At 42.2% G+C, this 24,965-nt stretch overlaps 1 protein-coding gene across 3 annotated transcripts in view; it reads right to left on the minus strand.

The window, feature by feature from the left end:
• The window catches only part of LOC311145978 (connector enhancer of kinase suppressor of ras 1-like), a 91,427-nt gene that overhangs the window by 39,215 nt on the left and 27,247 nt on the right, over positions 1–24,965 (minus strand). For 2 of the 3 annotated variants that reach the window (XM_084182391.1, XM_084182390.1), the window contains exons 3-4: positions 16,618–16,820; positions 13,549–13,633 (exon numbers count right to left, since the gene is read on the minus strand). In XM_084182391.1, the coding sequence (XP_084038517.1) occupies positions 13,549–13,633; positions 16,618–16,820 (288 nt within the window). Of the gene's footprint in view, positions 1–812; positions 946–13,548; positions 13,634–16,617; positions 16,821–24,965 lie in introns of those variants that run through there. The other variant, XM_084182392.1, reaches the window with a different exon arrangement.

A 24,965-nucleotide genomic window follows, 5' to 3' on the forward strand; every position in this document is an offset into this window, starting at 1 on the left:
ACCAACTACTTCTCAGATGGAGTTCAATTTGTCAAATCGGAGGGCCTGTTGTCTGGACCTCTGGCAGTCTCTATGGGTGTGCCACAGGTTTCAATTCTCGGGCCTACTCTATTCTCTGTGTATATCAATGATGTCGCTCTTGCTGCTGGTGACTCTCAGATCCACCTCTACGCAGACGACACCATTTTGTATACATCTGGCTCTTCATTGGACACTGTGTTAACAAACCTCCAAACGAGCTTCAATGCCATACAACACTCCTTCCGTGGCCTCCAACTGCTCTTAAACGCTAGTAAAACTAAATGCATGCTCTTCAATCGAACGCTGCTTGCACCCGCCTGCCCGACTAGAATCACTACTCTCGGCGGCTCTGACTTATAATATGTGGACAACTACAAATACCTAGGTGTCTGGTTAGACTGTAAATTCTCCTTCCTGACTCACATTAAGCATCTCCAATCCAAAGTTAAATCTAGAATCAGCTTCCTATTTCGCAACAAAGCCTCCTTCACTCATGCTGCTAAACATGCCCTCGTAAAACTGACTATCCTACCGATCCTTGACTTCGGCGATGTCATTTACAAAATAGCTTCCAACACTCTACTCAGCAAATTGGATGTAGTCTATCACAGTGCCATCCGTTTTGTCACCAAAGCCCCATATACTACCCACCATTGTGACCTGTATGCTCTTGTTGGCTGGCCCTCACTACATATTCGTCGCCAAACCCACTGGCTCCAGGTCATCTATAAATCACTTCTAGGCAAATCCCCGCCTTATCTTAGCTCATAGGTCACCACAGCAGCACCCACCCGTAGTATGCGTTCCAGCAGGTATATCTCACTGGTCATCCCCAAAGCCAACATCTCCTTTGGTCGCCATTCCTTCCAGTTCTCTGCTGCAAATGACTGGAACGAACTGCAAAAATCTCTGAAGCTGGAGACACTTACAGTGGGGAAAAAAAGTATTTAGTCAGCCACCAATTGTGCAAGTTCTCCCACTTAAAAAGATGAGAGGCCTGTAATTTTCATCATAGGTACACGTCAACTATGACAGACGAATTGAGAATTTTTTTTCCAGAAAATCACATTGTAGGATTTTTAATGAATTTATTTGCAAATTATGGTGGAAAATAAGTATTTGGTCACCTACAAACAAGCAAGATTTCTGGCTCTCACAGACCTGTAACTTCTTCTTTAAGAGGCTCCTCTGTCCTCCACTCGTTACCTGTATTAATGGCACCTGTTTGAACTTGTTATCAGTATAAAATACACCTGTCCACAACCTCAAACAGTCACACTCCAAACTCCACTATGGCCAAGACCAAAGAGCTGTCAAAGGACACCAGAAACAAAATTGTAGACCTGCACCAGGCTGGGAAGACTGAATCTGCAATAGGTAAGCACCTTGGTTTGAAGAAATCAACTGTGGGAGCAATTATTAGGAAATGGAAGACATACAAGACCACTGATAATCTCCCTTGATCTGGGGCTCCACGCAAGATCTCACCCCGTGGGGTCAAAATGATCACAAGAACGGTGAGCAAAAATCCCAGAACCACACGGGGGGACCTAGTGAATGACCTGCAGAGAGCTGGGACCAAAGTAACAAAGCCTACCATCAGTAACACACTACGCCGCCAGGGACTCAAATCCTGCAGTGCCAGACGTGTCCCCCTGCTTAAGCCAGTACATGTCCAGGCCCGTCTGAAGTTTGCTAGAGTGCAGAAGAGGATTGGGAGAATGTCATATGGTCAAATGAAACCAAAATAGAACTTTTTTGGTAAAAACTCAACTCGTCGTGTTTGGAGGACAAAGAATGCTGAGTTGCATACAAAGAACACCATACCTACTGTGAAGCATGGGGGTGGAAACATCATGCTTTGGGGCGGTTTTTCTGCAAAGGGACCAGGACGACTGATCCGTGTAAAAGAAAGAATGAATGGGGCCATGTATCTTGAGATTTTGAGTGAAAACCTCCTTCCATCAGCAAGGGCATTGAAGATGAAACGTGGCTGGGTCTTTCAGCATGACAATGATCCCAAACACACCGCCCGGGCAACGAAGGAGTGGCTTCGTAAGAAGCATTTCAAGGTCCTGGAGTGGCCTAGCCAGTCTCCAGATCTCAACCCCATAGAAAATATTTGGAGGGAGTTGAAAGTCCGTGTTGCCCAGCGACAGCCCCAAAACATCACTGCTCTAGAGGAGATCTGCATGGAGGAATGGGCCAAAATACCAGCAACAGTGTGTGAAAACCTTGTGAAGACTTACAGAAAACGTTTGACCTGTGTCATTGCCAACAAAGGGTATATAACAAAGTATTGAGAAACTTTTGTTATTGACCAAATACTTATTTTCCACCATAATTTGCAAATAAATTCATTAAAAATCCTACAATGTGATTTTCTGGAGAGAAAAAATCTCATTTTGCCTGTCATAGTTGACGTGTACCTATGATGAAAATTACAGGCCTCTCTCATCTTTTTAAGTGGGAGAACTTGCACAATTGGTGGCTGACTAAATACTTTTTTCCCCCACTGTATCTCCCTCACTATCTTTAAGCATCAGTTGTCAGAGCAGCTTACCGATCACTGCACCTGTACACAGCCCATCTGAAATTAGCCCGCCCAACTACCTCATCCCCATATTGTCATTTACATTGTTATTTATTTTGCTCATTTGCACCCCAGTATCTCTATTTGCACATCATCTTCTGCACATCTATCACTCCAGTGTTAATACTAAATTATAATTGTAATTATTTTGCACTATGGCCTATTTTTGCCTTACCTCCATAACTTACTACATTTGCACACACTGTATATATATATTCTGTTGTATTTTTGACTTTATGTTTTGTTTTACCCCATATGTAACTCTGTGTTGTTGTTTTTATCGCACTGCTTTGCTTTATCTTGGCCAGGTCGCAGTTGTAAATGAGAACTTGTTCTCAACTGGCTTACCTGGTTAAATAAAGGTGAAATAAAAATAAATAAATAAATAAAAATCACCAGGCTGTAAATTTGTTAATAGACCAATAATAAAGAGAGTTCCAAACCTCTTTGCCAATGACAGCTAGTTTTCGGTTTTCCCCTCCCCACTCAGACCACTCCCAGAGAGTCATAGCAAAATTATTGCTTGAGAAATTGCTCTTCGCTATTAAGCTATATTTGTTTATTTTTGACCATTTTAATTGAAAACAATCACAGTAAGGTTCTTAATTGTTACCCAAAGATTATTTGATAGAAATACAAACAGCTGCATTGGACCTTTAAGTGTGAGTGGGCTTCCTATAGCGTACATAGAGATGAATTGGCACAATAAAAGAAAAAGGTCATTTTATGAGTAAATGTCCATAGGATATGTGCCACATCATCACTGGGAGGCAATTTAGTCGAACTGAAGCATGCATTTGTGAGTGTGAGTGAATGAGTGTGTGTGTGTGTGTGTGTAGGAACATACCTGGGGTGTATCTCTTTATACCTCTTCAACACAAAACCAACCCAGCCTGTCTAAAGCAGTGGTTCCGAAACTGTGGGGCCCAGCAAGCTAACGTTTTTTAGCCCCCCGAGCGGGATGTTCCCCAATGATGGAAGTTTGGGAACCACTGGTCTAAAGTACCAGATGGGCGGGGTTTGCTCTTTTGCGACTATTCTATTGCTTCCATTGCGTCAGGCAAGCTCAGTCATGCCCAGGTAAAGTATTTGAAATTATTTTAAATATCATTTGAACCCAGGTCTGCACCAAACCAACCCAAGTGATGATTAGGAGTATACCTCTTTAAATGCTGGTGAAGGGACTCCAAGGAGTGACAGTTCACTTTCTCCCTGCTCTATATTGGAGTGTTACGTTCAACATTTCCTAACTCTATTACTTCAAATTGTAACTACAATAAAACTCAGCCTAAGTGAACTGCAAATGCTAACATATGATGTCTGTAGGCTGGTCCCAGATCTGTCTGTAGGCTGGTCCCAGATCTGTCTGTAGGCTGGTCCCAGATCTGTCTGTAGGCTGGTCCCAGATCTGTCTGTAAGCTGGTCCCAGATCTGTCTGCAGGCTGGTCCCAGATCTGTCTGCAGGCTGGTCCCAGATCTGTTTGTGCTTTTGCCTACTCCATTGTCAAGCCATTGTTTGGCATGACAATTCCATAAAGAGCTGGCAAGAGAGCAGAAACAGCCTGGCACCCAGGCTAGAAACAATACATATCTGATTGAAATGGCTCATGTCCCTTCATTGTGTAACATGAGTGGTCAAAGTGATGAGTCATCACCAGGCAGCTGGTGTTGACACTGGTGTTTGTTGAACAAGCTCATGGTCACGGTTGGGGAGTAACTGATAAACTGGTTACTTTACCAGAAAAAAATACTGTAACCAGATTACATATACTTTTGAAAAACTAGATGATTACTTCTTGGATTACTTTTTCAGAAAGGATGTTTGCGAAAAAAATACACTGACACCTTGTTTTCTCAAAGACATTCCATTTCAGCACTGAAAAAGGTGCAAGCTTAAGTTTGTTCTACCTGAGCGAGTCTGACCACAAATTAGAGACTACTATGATGACACACCAAATGATGACCACCAATCAGAGACCACTATGATGACACAACAAATGCGTTTGATGGATCCATTGTATTTTTCTAATTCCTCATAAGAGGAAACTAATCCAAACGTAACGGAAAGTAATCAGATTACGTTACTGAGTTTGGGTAATCAAAAAATTACGTTACTGATTACAATTTTGGACAGGTAACTAACGGATTACATTTAGAAAGTAACCTCAACCCTGCTCATGATCAGTTACTTATACTGGAATATGGCAACGAGCTGCACACTTAATCATTAACTCACCAACCTCATGAGCACAAAACGTTGAAAAGTCGTTAAAAAGACGTTGAAAGATGTTGAAAAGACGTTAAAAGGAAATTGAAAGACGTTGAAAATACGTCTTCTTGGTTGAGCACGTCGTGCTCAGTAGCACCTCAACCAGACCACTAACTAACTAGAACATTTATTTCTGATGACAACAAAACTATTCGAAACAGATAAAATCATACTATAAAACTTCACCACAGCTGTGAATAAGAAGGTGCATTTCTCAACCTCCAAGAGTCTAAACTCACTCTATCAATGGGTATGATCATTGAATAACATCGATGACTCAAAGTTTGTGAACAGAAGCAGCAAGAAACTCCTGTATCACATCTTAGAGAAGCAATATCACGTTCTTAACTACAGTAGCCTTTACTGTCAAGATTCTGTATCACTAACAGGCCATTGGAAACCAATCAGATTCAAAACACAAACAGTATTAGATTCTCATTCTCACATACCTCAATACGACTCCTTCAAACAATTCTTCCTTGATCCTCTCTCCATGTTCACAGAAATTCTCAATGTAACTCTCCCTCCCTCTCCATCTATCGCCCACGCTCTCAGTGTCCACCTCTCTCTCGCTCTGTGGAATGGACTTTGCTTGTTGTTGTCTAGTACTGTGTGAGCCTATCCTCTCCAGTCCTACAGAGCCAGTAGTCAGTGGTGGAGTGGAGGATCACAGCAGCTGACTCATGGCCCTTCAAGGCACTGGAGAAAATAAACCCCAAGAGTGGGGAGGGAGGCAGACACACACACAGAAAGAAAGAAAGAGAGAGAGAGAGAGAGAGAGAGAGAGAGAGAGAGAGAGAGAGAGAGAGAGAGAGAGAGAGAGAGAGAGAGAGAGAGAGAGAGAGAGAGAGAGAGAGAGAGAGAGAGAGAGAGGAGAGAGAGAGAGAGAGAGAGAGAGAGAGAGAGAGAGAGAGAGAGAGAGAGAGAGAGAGAGAGAGAGGAGAGAGAGGAGAGAGAGAGAGAGAGAGAGAGAGATGAGAGAGAGAGAGAGAGAGAGAGAGAGAGAGAGAGAGAGAGAGAGAGAGAGACACGTGTAAACATAAAACACACACACTCCTGTGTTTTTATACAGGCAGGAAATGGAAGAGTGCTCTTTCTTTTCTAGAAGGGCCCTGGGAGACATGGCTGTGTCCCAAATGGCACCCTATTCCCTAAGTAGTGCACTACTTTTGACCACAGTCCATAGGGCTCTGGTCCAAAGTAGTGCACTATATAGGAATGGGGTGCCATTTGGGCCACACATGATCTGTCTGGCCCTTGTTCTTGTTACAGATGAACCAATTCTCTAGAAACAAGCAATGTAATAATGGGAGCATTATCATTCAAAGCCTGCCTCTCTGAAACAAGGGTCACAAGAGATTTGACATTTAAGTTTCTTAGCCAAGGGCTAACTTGTTGCACGCATATGAGGACGGTGGTGTCATGCACGCGTGCGTGACTGTGTATTCTGCTGACCTTACCAGAGCTGGAAGTTGATAATGATGGGTAGAGAGAGAGAGAGAGAGAGAGAGAGAGAGAGAGAGAGAGAGAGAGAGAGAGAGAGAGAGAGAGAGAGAGAGAGAGAGAGAGAGAGAGAGAGAGAGAGAGAGAGAGAGAGAGAGAGAGAGAGAGAGAGAGAGAGAGAGAGAGAGAGAGAGAGAGGAGAGCGAGAGAGAGAGAGAGAGAGAGAGAGATGGGCAGAGAGAGAGAGAGAGCGAGAGAGAGATGGGCAGAGAGAGAGAGAGAGATGGGCAGAGAGAGATAGATGGGCAGAGAGAGATAGATGGGCAGAGAGAGAGAGAGATAGATGGGCAGAGCGAGAGAGAGAGAGAGAGAGAGGGGCAGAGAGTGAGAGAGAGAGATGTGCAGAGAGATGGGCAGAGAGAGAGCGATGGGCAGAGAGAGAGAGATGGGCAGAGAGAGAGAGAGATGGGCAGAGAGAGATAACAGATAACCATAGAAAAGTAAAAACAGTGATAAATGGTTTGATGAAGAATGCAAAAACCTAAGAAAGAAATTGAGAAACCTATCCAACCAAAAACATAGAGACCCAGAAACCTGAGCCTACGCCTTCACTATGGTGAATCACTAAAACAATACAGAAATACACTATGGAAAAAGAAGGAACAGCATGTCAGAAATCAGCTCAATGTAACTGAAGAATCCATAGACTAACCACTTCTGGGAAAATTGGAAAACACTAAACAAACAACAACACGAAGAGCTATTTATCCAAAACGGAGATGTATGGGTAAACCACTTCTCCAATCTTTTTAGCCCTATAACAGAGAACAAACTGCAAAAAAATATACATGATCAAATGCAAATCTTAGAATCAACTATTAAAGACTACCAGAACCCACTGGATTCTCCAATTACATTGAATGAACTACAGGACAAAATACAAACCCTCCAACCCAAAACGGCCTGTGGTGTTGATGGTATTTTTACATTTACATTTATGTCATAATACGTCAAAATATACAGACCACACATTTCAATTAGCTATCCTTAAACTCTTTAACATCATCCTTAGCTCTGGCATCTTCCCCAATATTTGGAACCAAGGACTGATCACCCCAATCCACAAAAGTGGAGACAAATTTGACCCCAATAACTACCGTGGGATATGCGTCAACAGCAACCTTGGGAAAATCCTCTGCATTATCATTAACAGCAGACTAGTTCATTTCCTCAGTGAAAACAATGTACTGAGCAAATGTCAAATTGGCTTTTTACCAAATTACCGTACGACACACCACGTATTCACCCTGCACACCCTAATTGACAAACAAACAAACCAAAACAAAAGCAAAGTCTTCTCATGCTTTGTTGATTTCAAAAAAGCTTTTGACTAAATTTGGCATGAGGGTCTGCTATACAAATTGATGGAAAGTGGGGTTGGGGAAAAAACATACAACATTATAAAATCCATGTACACAAACAACAAGTGTGGGTTTAAATTGGCAAAAAACACACACATTTCTTTCCACAGGGCCGTGGGGTGAGACAGGGATGCAGTTTAAGCCCCACCCTCTTCAACATATTTATCAACGAATTGGCGAGGGCACTAGAACAGTCTGCAGCACCCGGCCTCACCCAACTAGAATCTGAAGTCAAATGTCTACTGTTTGCTGATGATCTGGTGCTTCTGTCACCAACCAAGGAGGGCCTACAGCAGCACCTAGATCTTCTGCACAGATTCTGTCAGACCTGGGCCCTGACAGTAAATCTCAGTAAGACAAAAATAATGGTGTTCTGAAAAAGGTCCAGTTGCCAGGACCACAAATACAAATTCCATCTAGACACCGTTGCCCTAGAGCACACAAAAAACGATACATACCACGGCCTAAACATCAGCGCCACAGGTAACTTCCACAAAGCTGTGAACGATCTGAGAGACAAGGCAAGAAGGGCCTTCTATGCCATCAAAAGGAACATAAAATTTGACATACCAATTAGGATCTGGCTAAAAATACTTGAATCAGTTATAGAACCCATTGCCCTTTATGGTTGTGAGGTCTAGGGTCCGATCACCAACCAAGAATTCACAAAATGGGACAAACACCAAATTGAGACTCTGCATGGAGAATTCTGCAAAAACATCCTCTGTGTAAAACGTAAAACACCAAATAATGCATGCAGAGAAGAATTAGGCCAATACCCGCTAATTATCAAAATCCAGAAAAGAGCCGTTAAATTCTATAACCACTTAAAAGGAAGCGATTCCCAAACCTTCCGTAACAAAGCCATCACCTACAGAGAGATTAACTTGGAGAAGAGTCCCCTAAGTAAGCTGGTACTGGGGCTCTGTTCACAAACACAAACAGACCCCACAGAGCCCCAGGACAACAACAACAACACAATTAGACCCAACCAAATCATGAGAAAACAAAAAGAGAATTACTTGACTCATTGGAAAGAACAAACAAAAAAACAGAGCAAACTAGAATGCTATTTGGCCCTAAACAGAGAGTACACAGTGGCAGAATACCTGACCACTGTGACTGACCCAAACTTAAGGAAAGCTTTGACTATGTACAGACTCAGTGAGCATAGCCTTGCTATTGAGAAAGGCCGCCGTAGGCAGACCTGGCTCTCAAGAGAAGACAGGCTATGTGCACACTGCCCACAAAATAAGGTGGAAACTGAGCTGCACTTCCTAACCTCCTGCCAAATGTATGACCATATTAGAGATACATATTTCCCTCAGATTACAGCGATCCACAAAGAATTCAAAAACAAACCCAATTTTGATAAACTCCCTTATCTACTGGGTGAAAAACCACAGTGTGCCATCACAGCAGCAAGATTTGTGACCTGTTGCCACAAGAAAAGGGCAACCAGTGAAGAACAAACACCATTGTAAATACAACCCATATTTATGTTGATTTATTTTCCCATTTGTACTTTAACTATTTGCACATTGTTACAACACTGTGTGTATATATATATATATATACACATCATATGACATTTGAAATGTCTTTATTCTTTTGGAACTTCTGAGTGTAATGTTTACTGTTAATATTTATTGTTATTTCAGTTTTGTTTACTATCTACTTCACTTGCTTTGGCAATGTTAACATACGTTTCCCATGCCAATAAAGCTCTTAAATTTAATTGAATTTACTTGAATAGAGAGACGGGCAGAGAGAGAGAGACGGGCAGAGAGAGAGAGACGGGCAGAGAGAGAGAGACGGGCAGAGAGAGGACCAACCCACCTGTGTGGATGTGTTTTGTCAGTTGTGAGGTTGTCAGCCCTATTCTAGCATGTTCTTATTAAGTCTAATAGAAATTCTTAGAAACTACAGCCATATACACTTTTCAAATAAACTGTATAAAACCTCAATCCAATGAAAGACACCAGTCAGTCTCAGTCCCTTCTGCCTTATAACTCAGCTATCTTGCATTAAGACTCAAGTGGGTGTACAGTGGGGGAAAAAAGTATTTAGTCAGCCACCAATTGTGCAAGTTCTCCCACTTAAAAATATGAGAGAGGCCTGTAATTTGCATCATAGGTACACGTCAACTATGACAGACAAAATGAGGGAAAAAAATCCTGAAAATCACATTGTAGGATTTTTTATGAATTTATTTGCAAATTATGGTGGAAAATAAGTATTTGGTCAATAACAAAAGTTTCTCAATACTTTGTTATATACCCTTTGTTGGCAATGACACAGGTCAAACGTTTTCTGTAAGTCTTCACAAGGTTTTCCCACACTGTTGCTGGTATTTTGGCCCATTCCTCCATGCAGATCTCCTCTAGAGCAGTGATGTTTTGGGGCTGTCGCTCGGCAACACAGACTTTCAACTCCCTCCAAAGATTTTCTATGGGGTTGAGATCTGGAGACTGGCTAGGCCACTCCAGGACCTTGAAATGCTTCTTACGAAGCCACTCCTTCGTTGCCCGGGCGGTGTGTTTGGGATCATTATCATGCTGAAAGACCCAGCCACGTTTCATCTTCAATGCCCTTGCTGATGGAAGGAGGTTTTCACTCAAAATCTCATGATACATGGCCCCATTCATTCTTTCCTTTACACGGATCAGCCGTCCTGGTCCCTTTGCAGAAAAACAGCCCCAAAGCATGATGTTTCCACCCCCATGCTTCACAGTAGGTATGGTGTTCTTTGGATGCAACTCAGCATTCTTTGTCCTCCAAACACAACGAGTTGAGTTTTTACCAAAAAGTTATATTTTGGTTTTCTTCTGACCATATGACATTCTCCCAATCCTCTTCTGGATCATCCAAATGCACTCTAGCAAACTTCAGACGGGCCTGGACATGTACTGGCTTAAGCAGGGGGACACGTCTTGCACTGCAGGATTTGAGTCCCTGGCGGCGTAGTGTGTTACTGATGGTAGGCTTTGTTACTTTGGTCCCAGCTCTCTGCAGGTCATTCACTTGGTCCCCCCGTGTGGTTCTGGGATTTTTGCTCACCGTTCTTGTGATCATTTTGACCCCACGGGTGAGATCTTGTGTGGAGCCCCAGATCGAGGGAGATTATCAGTGGTCTTGTATGTCTTCCATTTCCTAATAATTGCTCCCACAGTTGATTTCTTCAAACCAAGCTGCTTACCTATTGCAGATTCAGTCTTCCCAGCCTGGTGCAGGTCTACAATTTTGTTTCTGGTGTCCTTTGACAGCTCTTTGGTCTTGGCCATAGTGGAGTTTGGAGTGTGACTGTTTGAAGTTGTGGACAGGTGTCTTTTATACTGATAACAAGTTCAAACAGGTGCCATTAATACAGGTAATGAGTGGAGGACAGAGGAGCCTCTTAAAGAAGAAGTTACAGGTCTGTGAGAGCCAGAAATCTTGCTTGTTTGTAGGTGACCAAATACTTATTTTCCACCATAATTTGCAAATAAATTCATAAAAAATCCTACAATGTGATTTTCTGGAGAAAAAAAATCTCAATTTGTCTGTCATAGTTGACGTGTACCTATGATGAAAATTACAGGCCTCTCTCATCTTTTTAAGTGGGAGAACTTGCACAATTGGTGGCTGACTAAATACTTTTTTCCCCCACTGTACATGTGGTCCTCTGTAGCTCAGCTGGTAGAGCACGGCGCTTGTAACGCCAAGGTAGTGGGTTTGATCCCCGGGACCACCCATACACAAAAATGTATGCACGCGTGACTGTAAGTCGCTTTGGATAAAAGCGTCTGCTAAATGGCATATTATATTATTATACAAAACTGCCTTCCTAAAGCACCGGAATCTTGGATTCTGTCCACTAATATCCGATACCTCAGCAACTCTCTGTGGCACACACACACACACACTCTCTCTGTGGTACACACAGTCCTCCATCATACTGTAGATGAATAAGGCCTATGACTATTGGGACTCATTGGGTCCAAAAACAGGAACCAATCAAACAATGGGTAGTAATTTCAAACCCCTCATTGCCTCCAGCACAGAGCAGTCTACCGTCAAAACAGTCTGGCGTAATGATGAAGCCTGACAAAGTTTCACTTACTAATTACCTTGAGTCTACAGTTTGGACAGGTTTCGTACAAAAATAAATAAATAACAGTCAGTAAGCCAGAACTTGGCTGGACAAGAAACATCTTTCAAAGGCCCTCATTGTTCCAATTTAACCTCCAGCAGACACTCACTTCCCAGCTTCCTTCCTTTCTGCGTGGGTTCTTACCATAAAAATAGTATGACTAGCCCATGGTTCTTACTCAGAGTCAGTCATATTCATGAATTGGCTACAACAAATGTGTCATTATTCATTTTCTGGATGCACAATGAATGTAGTGAGTGAGTTTCACACTTCAAAGCCTTTGATAGTCTGTTTTAAAAGAGCTTTGCATTGATTTGTGAAGAAGAGGTCAAGTCTATTTATCACGTCTCTAATGTATTATGCAAACAAAAAAAATAAAACAAAAAAGCAACAGAAAAAACAAAAAGCCATTTTCTACAAGATAAATGTATTGTTATGGTCTAAATGTACAGAAACTGTTAGCACTGCAAGTGTGGACAATCAAACAAACAGACATCCACATAGTTAAACCAGTTAGCTACAGTATTCAATCAAAATGCAATAAAGCCAGCAGAAAAACAGCTCCAGAGTTCTACCTACTTTGGCTGGAGACAATCCAGAGCTGCAAATAGGTCTGCAAGTAAGAGCTCTAAATGTAGTACTCTGGGATCTCTCCGTGTCCTCTCTCTCGCTCTCTATCAGTCTCTCATTGGTCTGACTGCACTGCAACTCACAGCAGGTGAACTACAAGTTGAGTTCCAGTGAACTACAAGTTGAGTTCCGGTGAACCCTTCCATCCGTCCACCCTCCCCCTACCACTCCCTCCCCCGAAGATCGCTAACTCCCTCACTTCCGCCCCCCTCTCTTACTCCCTCCCTGAAAATCCCCAAATCCCTCCCGCCCCTGCTCCACCCCTCCCCCAGGCACTATCTATGACAAATCCAGGCCTGTCTTTTTCACAAGTACCCAGTCTAGAACTTGCACTTTAACTCTGCATTACAAATCACATTAAATACACATTCATCCACCTCCTCCCACTCTTACACAATTTCCTAACACAAAAATACAAAATATAGCTGCAAAAAAAACTCCTTCTTGGCAGTCAACCTGTTGTTCTTCAAGGTATCAAAACTATTCCAAGCATGCAGCCAGATAAATAATGCATGTGGTTGGTCTGTGCATTCCCCAATAGGAGGGGAGTGAGATTGCTGTTGTTGTACTGTGTTAGGTGGCCGTGGAAAGCAGCAACACAAACACAGTTGTAGTTCCTCCAGCCTGCCTTGTGTACACCTCCTCTAAAGATGAAATGTGTCTGGTAAGTATTGTTTGGTCCAACTAGAAAAGCTAATTCAGATTGAATTCACCTCTCAAGGCCATTCATTCAATGTGTAGAAAATTATTATTTTGTTAACAAGGACCAGAGTTTTTCCTGGTCAGGTTACTCCTATGTATTAGAGAACGACATTCATTCATTCATTCAGCAGTGAGCGCCTGTACAATGAAAACATCATCAGCCATGATGGAACACTGGGTCGTGTTCATTAGGCACTAAATGGAAGAAAACAGACTGAAACAGGGAGGGACTACCTGGACTTGTCCAATAAGAAACACTAAATTTTTGCTTTCCGTTTAAAACAGTTAAAAACAAAAAAACACGACTCAGTTCTTTAACATGGGAGCAGTAGACTACCTTGTGTACGGTGGTCCCCAGGTGTTTACAGTAGGTGATGATGTTCCTACTGGCCGTGTAACCGCTCAGCTGGGAAAACTGGTACCTGGACACAGACAGACACATGAAGAAAGGGATACATCTGGAAATCAAAGAAATATGCAGATTTTCATGTAATTAAAGGCGTAACTGAATGATGCATTCCTGATGGAGGATAAGGGAGGCTGATAAGGTTGGAACATAACCCATCCTACATAGCATCACGATAGAAAGTGATAAGAGTGACAGGAAAGTGAAAGGAGACGAGAGAAAGACGTCACCAATGTAAATATAAGAAAGAAAGAACGAAAGAAAGAAAATATATTAAATAAAGAGTCCTTCATCCAGATGTTCCTGAGTTCACAAACCTGTTCTACTAACTGAAGCCTCAGGACCAGAACATCCAATCAATCAGAATAAACCAAATTACAACACAGTCAAAACAAAACTACATTACCTATTGGGAAACACAAGCCCAAAGCATAATGCAGTGCTATCTGGCCCTAAAATCAACAGTACACCATGGCAAACTACTTGACCATGGTTACTGATCAAAACCTTAGTACAGGCTCAGTGAGAACAGCCTTGCCATTGAGAAGGGTAGACACAGGAAAACCTGGCTCCCTGTAAAGGAAAGACTGTGCAACCAATGCACCACAGCAGAACCAGAGACAGAGCCGCATTTCCTGACAAAATGTAAAAAATATAAACCAATTAGAGAGTGTCATTTCCCCAAATTTGAAACCCTTATTCAAGGTTTCAAAGACCTCTCTGATGAGAATCGGCTACCCGTCCTGTTGGGGGAGGATGCAGAGAGCTGTGGGTTGGAAGCACACTACATTGCTGCCTGCAATAAGATGAGTGACTGAGTCTGACAGACCAACCTGCACATGTCCTCTATACCACTGTTATTATTGTCCATTGTATGGTTATTTTTACCCTTGATTATTGTTGTTACGGATTGTTTCGTTGACAATCTTGATTATTATTTTTATGTTAATATTGTAAATGAATCACTTAAATCTCCAAAGTACGCTTTGTACATTGTTACATCATGCCAATAAAGCAAATTGAATTGAAAGCGAGACAGACAGACAGAGACAGACAGACAAAGAGACAGAGAGACAGACAGAGGTGCAGAGTAAGAGATTACTATCAGCATTATAAACACCTACACTGAGTAACCAACAAGGCACAACAAAGAAGCTGAGCACCTTCTCAATGTGTACACCAAAACCAAAAAAGGCCCAACAACGTGATCCCTTCCAGGTCCTAACACGAGAAGTCGGAGGTCGACTGACAACATATTATTATCTCTTAGTCTTCTCCCTGCCTGCTGTTGTTCTCTACAGACTGTCCAATCAAACTCTGAATCCTAGTCATAGGGCTTAGCAGCCCAATGGCCATACCTACACTACCGGTCAAAAGTTTTAGAAAACCTACTCATTCAAGGGTTTTTCTTTATTTTTACTATTTTCGACATTGTAGAATAATAGTGAAGACATCAAAACTATGAAATAACACATATGGAATCATGTAGTAACCAAAAAGAAGTGTTAAATAAATCCAAATATATTTTATATTGGAGGTTCTTCAAATAGCCACCATTTACCTTGATGACAGCTTTGCACACTCTTGGTATTCTCTCAACCAGCTTCATGAGGTAGTCACCTGGAATGCATTTAAATTAACAGGTGTGCCTTCTTAAAAAGTTAATTTGTGGAATTTCTTTCCTTCTTAATGCGTTTGAGCCAATCAGTTGTGTTGTGACAAGGTAGGGAGGGTATACAGAAGATAGCCCTATTTGGTAAAAGACCAAGTCCATATTATGGCAAGAACAGCTCAAATAAGCAAAGAGAAACGACAGTCCATCATTACTTTAAAGACATGGTCAGTCAATCCGGAAAATTTCAATAACTTTGAAAGTTTCTTCAAGTGCAGTAGCAAAAAATATCAAACGCTATGATGAAACTGGCTCTCTCATGAGGACCGCCACAGGAATGGAAGACCTAGAGTTACCTCTGCTGCAGAGGATACGTCCATTAGAGTTACCAGCCTCAGAAATTGCAGCCCAAATAAATGCTTCACAGAGTTCAAGTAACAGACACATCTCAACATCAACTGTTCAGAGGAGACTGTGTGAATCAGGCCTTCATGGTCCAATTGCTGCAGAAGAAGAGACTTGCTTGGGCCAAGAAACACGAGCAGTGGACATTAGACCGGTGGAAATGTGTCCTTTGGTCTGGAGTCCAAATGGGTGATTTTTGGTTCCAACCGCCGTGTCTTTGTGAGACGCGGTATGGGTGAACGGATGATCTCCGCATGTGTATTTCCCACCGTAAAGCATGGAGGAGGTGGTGTGGGGGTGCTTTGTTGGTGACACTGTCTGTGATTTATTTAACCAGCATGGCTACCACAGCATTCTGCAGCGATACGCCATCCCATCTGGTTTAGGCTTAGTGGGACTATCATTTGTTTTTCAACAAGACAATGACCCAACACACCTCCAGGCTGTGTAAGGGCTATTTTACCAAGAAGGAGAGTGATGGGGCGCTGCATCAGATGACCTGGCCTCCACAATCCCCCGACCTCAACCCAATTGAGATGGTTTGGGATGAGTCGGACCGCAGAGTGAAGTAAAAGCAGCCAACAAGTGCTCAGCATATGTGGGAACTACTTCAAGACTGTTGGAAAAGCATTCCAGGTGAAGCTGGTTGAGAGAATGCCAATAGTGTGCAAAGCTGTCATCAAGGCAAAGGGTGGCTATTTGAAGAATCTCAAATATAAACTATATTTTGATTTGTTTAACACTTTTTTGGTTACTACATGATTCCATATGTGTTATTTTCATAGTTTTGATGTCTTCACTATTATTCTACACTGTAGAAAATTGTAAAAAATAAAGAAAAACCCTTGAATGAGTAGGTGTGTCCAAACCTTTGACCGGTAGTGTATATGATACAATGCCTAAATCATTGTAAAAGTGATGTAATAAAGGGCTGTAGTGTGTGTGTGTGTGTGTGTGTGTGTGCATGCGTGTGTGTAATTTACCTGTTGAGCAGGGAGAAGAGGCCCTTGGCGGAGGTGATCAGCTCCAGCACAACCTGCAGTACGCTGGCTGGCAGCTTGGTGGCGCTCTGCCCATCGTAGGTGTTCACCCTCCAGCGGATCTGGATGCCCATGATCAGGGAGTGGGCCACCACACACAGGTTCTCCGTCAGACAGCGCAGGTTCTCCCCTCCCATACCGTACGTCTGGGGAGGGAGACAAGGAGGGAAACAGAGAGTGAGACAAGGGCAAGTGTGCTGTGAGTTCACATACACCTCACAGACAGACAGAGAGTCCAGACTGTAGAGTCAGTACAGACAGACAGAGAGTCCAGACTGTAGAGTCAGTCCAGACAGACAGAGAGTCCAGACTGTAGAGTCAGTCCAGACAGACAGAGAGTCCAGACTGTAGAGTCAGTACAGACAGACAGAGAGTCCAGACTGTAGAGTCAGTCCAGACAGACAGAGTCCAGACTGTAGAGTCAGTACAGACAGACAGAGTCCAGACTGTAGAGTCAGTACACAGACAGAGAGTCCAGACTGTAGAGTCAGTACAGACAGACAGAGAGTCCAGACTGTAGAGTCAGTCCAGACAGTAGAGTCAGTACAGACAGACAGAGAGAGAGAGAGTCCAGACTGTAGAGTCAGTACAGACAGACAGAGAGTCCAGACTGTAGAGTCAGTCCAGACAGACAGAGAGTCCAGACTGTAGAGTCAGTCCAGACAGACAGAGAGTCCAGACTGTAGAGTCAGTACAGACAGACAGAGAGTCCAGACTGTAGAGTCAGTACAGACAGAAAGTCCAGACTGTAGAGTCAGTACAGACAGACAGTCCAGACTGTAGAGTCAGTACAGACAGACAGAGTCCAGACTGTAGAGTCAGTACAGACAGACAGAGTCCAGACTGTAGAGTCAGTACACAGACAGAGAGTCCAGACTGTAGAGTCAGTACAGACAGACAGTTTCCAGACTGTAGAGTCAGTCCAGACAGACAGAGAGTCCAGACTGTAGAGTCAGTCCAGACAGTAGAGTCAGTACAGACAGACAGAGAGAGAGAGAGTCCAGACTGTAGAGTCAGTACAGACAGACAGAGAGTCCAGACTGTAGAGTCAGTACAGACAGACAGAGTCCAGACTGTAGAGTCAGTACAGACAGACAGAGAGTCCAGACTGTAGAGTCAGTACAGACAGACAGAGAGTCCAGACTGTAGAGTCAGTCCAGACAGACAGAGAGTCCAGACTGTAGAGTCAGTACAGACAGACAGAGAGTCCAGACTGTAGAGTCAGTACAGACAGACAGTCCAGACTGTAGAGTCAGTACAGACAGACAGAGTCCAGACTGTAGAGTCAGTACAGACAGACAGAGTCCAGACTGTAGAGTCAGTACACAGACAGAGAGTCCAGACTGTAGAGTCAGTACAGACAGACAGTTTCCAGACTGTAGAGTCAGTCCAGACAGACAGAGAGTCCAGACTGTAGAGTCAGTCCAGACAGTAGAGTCAGTACAGACAGACAGAGAGAGAGAGAGTCCAGACTGTAGAGTCAGTACAGACAGACAGAGAGTCCAGACTGTAGAGTCAGTACAGACAGACAGAGTCCAGACTGTAGAGTCAGTACAGACAGACAGAGAGTCCAGACTGTAGAGTCAGTACAGACAGACAGAGAGTCCAGACTGTAGAGTCAGTACAGACAGACAGAGAGTCCAGACTGTAGAGTCAGTACAGACAGACAGAGAGTCCAGACTGTAGAGTGAGAATGAATAAGACGCTAAGAGTGTGCACAATACTGTATTAGTGTACTGACTGGCTTAGTAAACTGAAAGACACTCAACTGGAGGGTCTGATCCCTCATTGGAAAGTAGATCTAGTTCTGTAGGTATATTATATTCATATTGCCATGATGCACAATGACATCTAAGAGTGTCTGCCTACATAAACGATCACACGAAAACTCATCCAACAATATGATAAACGTATGCACAGCTAGCACACACCGCTTCCAAAAGATTGCACAGCGGACCAAATATCACACACTGCTTATAAAATATTATTCGCAGTGTATAAACAAGTTAATGACAGAGGCCCAAATTAAAGCCAAAAAATCTTTGTTGAAATCCAATCTGGGTATAAAATGTAAGTGGAAAAATAACTAAAATGGTAATAGGAGAAATAATAACTCACAATCTACAGCAATTCTTTATGTGGACCACAACTTTCATCAAATACTTAGGATGCTTAATAAGTGACAACAACCAACACATATAACGACAACTTCATCCCATTACTCAACAATATGATGGCACATCTTTTTAAATGGAACAATCTTCCCATGAATCTTACAGGTGGAATAAACCTTTTTAGAATGGCATGGCTCTCAACGTTTTTATATTTATCTTGGTAATACCAATTACCCCACCGAAGACATTCTTTTAAAAAAGTATACTCGGTCATAACAGCACTTTATATGGGAAAATAACACTCAGAATAAAACAGGAAAGTTTTACAGTGAGGGAAAAAAGTATTTGATCCCCTGCTGATTTTGTACGTTTGCCCACTGACAAAGACATGATCAGTCTATAATTTTAATGGTAGGTTTATTTGAACAGTGAGAGACAGAATAACAACAAAAAAATCAAGACAAACGCATGTCAAAAATTGTATAAATTGATTTGCATTTTAATGAGGGAAATAAGTATTTGACCCCCTCTCAATCAGAAAGATTTCTGGCTCCCAGGTGTCTTTTATACAGGTAACGAGCTGAGATTAGGAGCACACTCTTAAAGGGAGTGCTCCTAATCTCAGTTTGTTACCTGTATAAAAGACACCTGTCCACAGAAGCAATCAATCAATCAGATTCCAAACTCTCCACCATGGCCAAGACCAAAGAGCTCTCCAAGGATGTCAGGGACAAGATTGTAGACCTACACAAGGCTGGAATGGGCTACAAGACCATCGCCAAGCAGCTTGGTGAGAAGGTGACAACAGTTGGTGCGATTATTCGCAAATGGAAGAAACACAAAATAACTGTCAATCTCCCTCGGCCTGGGGCTCCATGCAAGATCTCACCTTGTGGAGTTGCAATGATTATGAGAACGGTGAGGAATCAGCCTAGAACTACATGGGAGGATCTTGTTAATGATCTCAAGGCAGCTGGGACCATACTCACCAAGAAAACAATTGGTAACACCCTACGCCCTGAAGGACTGAAATAATGCAGCGCCCACAAGGTCCCCATGCTCAAGAAAGCACATATACAGGCCCGTCTGAAGTTTGCCAATGAACATCTGAATGATTCAGAGGAGAACTGGGTGAAAGTGTTGTGGTCAGATGAGACCAAAATCGAGCTCTTTGGCATCAACTCAACTCGCCGTGTTTGGAGGAGGAGGAATGCTGCCTATGACCCCAAGAACACCATCCCCACCGTCAAACATGGAGGTGGGAACATTATGCTTTGGGGGTGTTTTTCTGCTAAGGGGACAGGACAACTTCACTGCATCAAAAGGGACGATGGACGGGGCCATGTACCGTAAAAAATCTTGGGTGAGAACCTCCTTCCCTCAGCCAGGGCATTGAAAATGGGTCGTGGATGGGTATTCCAGCATGACAATGACCCAAAACACACGGCCAAGGCAACAAAGGAGTGGCTCAAGAAGAAGCACATTAAGGTCCTGGAGTGGCCTAGCTAGTCTCCAGACCTTAATCCCATAGAAAATCTGTGGAGGGAGCTGAAGGTTCGAGTTGCCAAACATCAGCCTCGAAACCTTAATGACTTGGAGAAGATCTGCAAAGAGGAGTGGGACAAAATCCCTCCTGAGATGTGTGCAAACCTGGTGGCCAACTACAAGAAACATCTGACCTCTGTGATTGCCAACAAGGGTTTTGCCACCAAGTACTAAGTAATGTTTTGCAGAGGGGTCAAATACTTATTTCACTCATTAAAATGAAAATCAATTTATAACATTTTTGACATGAGTTTTTCTGGATTTTTTTGTTGTTACTCTGTCTCTCACTGTTCAAATAAACCTACCATTAAAATTATAGACTGATCATTTCTTTCTCAGTGGGCAAACGTACAAAATCAGCAGGGGATCAAAATACTTTTTTCCCCTCACTGTATATCTTCCTAAGTCTGAGGGTGGTTTAAACCTTCCAGACTTGGAACTGTATCATCTCTCCACCCAGGGCTTTTACTTGCTAATACAGTGCATTCGGAAAGTATTCAGACCACTTTACCTTTTCCACATTATTACGTTACAGCCTTATTAAAACATTTCTTTAAATTGTTTATTTTCCCTCATCAATCTACACACAATTCCCCATAATGACAAACCAAAAACAGGTTTTTAGAAATGTTTGCAAATATATATATATATAAAAACAAAATAAATATCACATTTAAATAAGTATTCAGACCCTTTACTCAGTACTTTGTTGAAGCACCTTTGGCAGCGATTACAGCCTTGCGTCTTCATGGGTATGACGCTACAAGCTTGGCAAAACTGTATTTGGGGAGTTCCTCCCATTCTTCTGCAGATCCTCTCAAGCTCTGTCAGGTTGGATGGGGAGCGTCACTGCACAGCTATTTTCAGGTCTCTCCAGAGGTGTTAGATCGGGTTCAAGTCCGGGATCTGGCTGGGCCACTCAAGGACATTCAGAGACTTGTCCTGAAACCACTCATGTGTTGTCTTGGCTGTGTGCTTACGGTTGTTGTCCTGTTGGAAGGTGAACCTTCGCCCCAGTCTGAGGTCCTGAGACCTCTGGAGCAGGTTTTCATAAAGGACCTCACTGTACTTTGCTCAATTCATCTTTGTCTTGATCCTGACTAGTCTCCCAGTCCCTGCCGCTGAAAAACATCCCCACAGCATGATGCTGCCACCACCATGCTTCACCGTAGGAATAGTGCCAGGTTTCCTCCAGACGCTTGGCTTTCAGGCCAAAAAGAGAATCTAGTTTCTAATGGTCTGAGAGTCTTTAGGTGCCTTTTGACAAACTCCAAGTGGGCTGTCATGTGCCTTTTACTGAGGAATGGCTTCTGTCTGGCCACTCTACCATAAAAAGGCCTGATTGGTGGAGTGCTGCAGAGATGTTTGTCCTTCTGGAAGGTTCTCCCATCTCCAAAGAGGAACTCTAGAGCTCTGTCAGAGTGACCATCGGGTTCTTGGTCAACTCCCTGACCAAGGCCCTTCTCCCCCGATTGCTCAGTTTGGCAGGGCGGCCAGCTCTAGGAAGAGTCTTGGTGGTTCCAAACATCTACCATTTAAGAATGATGGAGGCCACAATTCCTACGGACAATTCCTTCGACCTCATGGCTTGGTTTTTGCTCTGACATGCACTGTCAACAGTGGGACCTTATATAGACACGTGTGTACGTTCCAAATCATGTCAAATCAATTGAATTTACCACAGGTGGACTCCAATCAAGTTGTAGAAACATCTCAAGGATGATCAATGGAAACAGGATGCACCTGAGCTCAATTTCGAGTCTCATAGAAAAGGGTCTGAATACTTGCGTAAATAAGGATTCAGTTTAGTATTTTTAATACATTTGCAAAAATTTCTAAAAACCTGTTTTCACTTTGTCATTATGGGGTATTGTGTGTAGATTGCTAAGGATTTTCTATTTATTTAATCCCTTTTAGAATCAGGCTGTAATGTAACAGAATTTGGAAAAAGTCAAGGAGTCTGAATACTTTCCGATGGCACTGTATAGTTAAAAATGCACTAAAGAGGGACAATGAGTACATATTAAAGATGTGCATGCTAATCCCCAGAATCTTTTCACATGTCTATTTTCAAAGGATAAAGCTAAGAACATTGACAACTTTATTAGTTAAGAACACTATAATAATATGGAAGAAAATGAAAACTATTCTACAATAACTAATATCACTCCCTAAAAAAAACACAATCCTATTGAACAATCCATGGATATCTTTTCAGAATTCTCCTATAAAATTGGTCGACATGGAAAATGAAAAAGCCAGAAACTGTAAATGACTTGGTAATAGGAAATACATCTATTTCCATTACAGAACTAAAAAGCAATTTTGAACTGACCAATGTAGATATTTTCAAATACATGCAACTTAAAAGTTTCGTATCAATACATTTCTACTTGAAATCGTTTGGAAATCAGCGCAATCTTGAGGGAATCCTATTTGATAGGTAAGTTACCCTATCCAACAGACAAAAAAAAGAAATACTAAAAATAAACTATTGGAACCAAGACTTTAAAAAAGAACTGATATTGGGAATGTTGGAACATAACTAACGAAATTACACTTAACAAAAATTGACGCTTAATCCAGTATGAACGAATGTATAGAATTTATTACACAAGAGACAAAATTCACAAAATTCTACAGCACAACGGCAGAGTCATGTCTTAAGTGTAAAACTAAAAATGACTCAATAATCCATGCCTTCTGGGAATGATATGAAGTCACAAAAGTTATGGGCGGAGTTAGAAAACTGGCTGTCAGAAGTATTACAGTGTACATTTACTTTTTATCCGCCTTTCTGCATATTTCAAGACATGGCATATGAGAGTGCAGTGAGAGACCCGATGGGTTGGACGATACTTCTCGTCAATCATCTTGAAAAAAAAGTACTTAAAAACTGGAAATCAACCAATGGAATGGTCAAATTCTTTATCTAAATGTTGAAAGTGTGTGGGCGACGGAAATAAACAAAATAGTGTATTTTGAGGCCATGTGGCGGAGAGTGATGAGGGCGCTGGAGATGAGTAGGTGGGTCTGGGCAGGGGTGATGTTGTGGATGTTTGTGTGTGTCTGTATGTTTTGTATTGTTCTATATCTATCTATCTATCTATCTATCTATCTATCTATCTATATATATATATATATATATATATATATATATATATATATATATATATATATATATACACACACACACACACACACACACACACACAGTATATACACAGTTGAAACTTTACATACACTTAGGTTGAAGTCATTAAAACTAGTTTTTCAACCACTCCACAAAATTATTTTTGGCAAGTCGGTTAGGACATCTACTTTGTGCATGACACAAGTAATTTTTCCAACAATTGTTTACAGACAGATTATTTCACTTATAATTCACTGTATCACAATTCCAGTGGGTCAGAAGTTTACATACACTAAGTTGACTGTGCCTTTAAACAGCTTGGAAAATTCCAGAAAATGATGTCATAGCTTTAGAAGTTTCTGATAAGCTAATTGACATCATTTGAGTCAATTGGAGGTGTACCTGTGGATGTATTTCAAGGCCTACCTTCAAACTCAGTGCCTCATTGCTTGACATCATGGGAAAATCAAAAGGAATCAGCCAAGACCTCAGAAAAAAAATGGTAGACCTCCACAAGTCTGGTTCTTCATTGGGAGCAATTTCCATACGCCTGAAGGTACCACGTTCATCTGTACAAACAATAGTACGCAAGTATAAACACCATGAGACCACGCAGCCATCATACCGCTCAGGAAGGAGACGCGTTCTGTCTCCTGGAGATGAACGTGCTTTGGTGCGAAAAGTTTAAATCAATCCCAGAACAACAGCAAAGGACCTTGTGAAGATGCTGGAGGAAACAGGTACAAAAGTATCTATATCCACAGTATAACGAGTCCTATATCGACATAACCTGAAAGGCCGCTCAGCAAGGAAGAAGCCACTGCTCCAAAACCGCCATAAAAAAGCCTGACTACAGTTTGCAACTGCACATGGGGACAAATATCGTACTTTTTGGAGAAATGTCCTCTGGTCTGATGAAACAAAAATATAACTGTTTGGCCATAATTACCATTGTTATGTTGCGAGGGAAAAGGGGGTTGCTTGCAAGCCGAAGAACACCATCCCAACCGTGAAGCACGGGGGTGGCAGCATCATGCTGTGGGGGTGCTTTGCTGCAGGAGGGACTGGTGCACTTCACAAAATAGATGGCATCATGAGGAAGGAAAATTATGTGGATATATTGAAGCAACATCTCAAGACATCAGTCAGGAAGTTATAGCTTGGTCGCAAATGGGTCTTCCAAATGGACAATGACCCCAAGCATATTTCCAAAGTTGTGGCAAAATAGCTTAAGGACAACAAATTCAAGGTACTGGAGTGGCCATCACAAACCACAGACTTCAATCCTATAGAAAATTTGAGGGCAGAACAGAAAAAGTGTGTGTGAGCAAGGAGGCTTACAAACCTGACTCAGTTCCACCAGCTCTGTCAGGAGGAATGGGCCAAAATTCACCTAATTTATTGTGGGAAGCTTGTGGAAGGCTACGCGAAACGTTTGACCCAAATCCTTCTCTCTACTATTATTCTGACATTTCACATTCTTAAAATAAAGTGGTGAT

The sequence above is a fragment of the Coregonus lavaretus genome (genome assembly GCF_964263955.1).
Source record: "Coregonus lavaretus genome assembly, chromosome: 18".
Lineage (NCBI taxonomy): Eukaryota > Metazoa > Chordata > Actinopteri > Salmoniformes > Salmonidae > Coregonus > Coregonus lavaretus.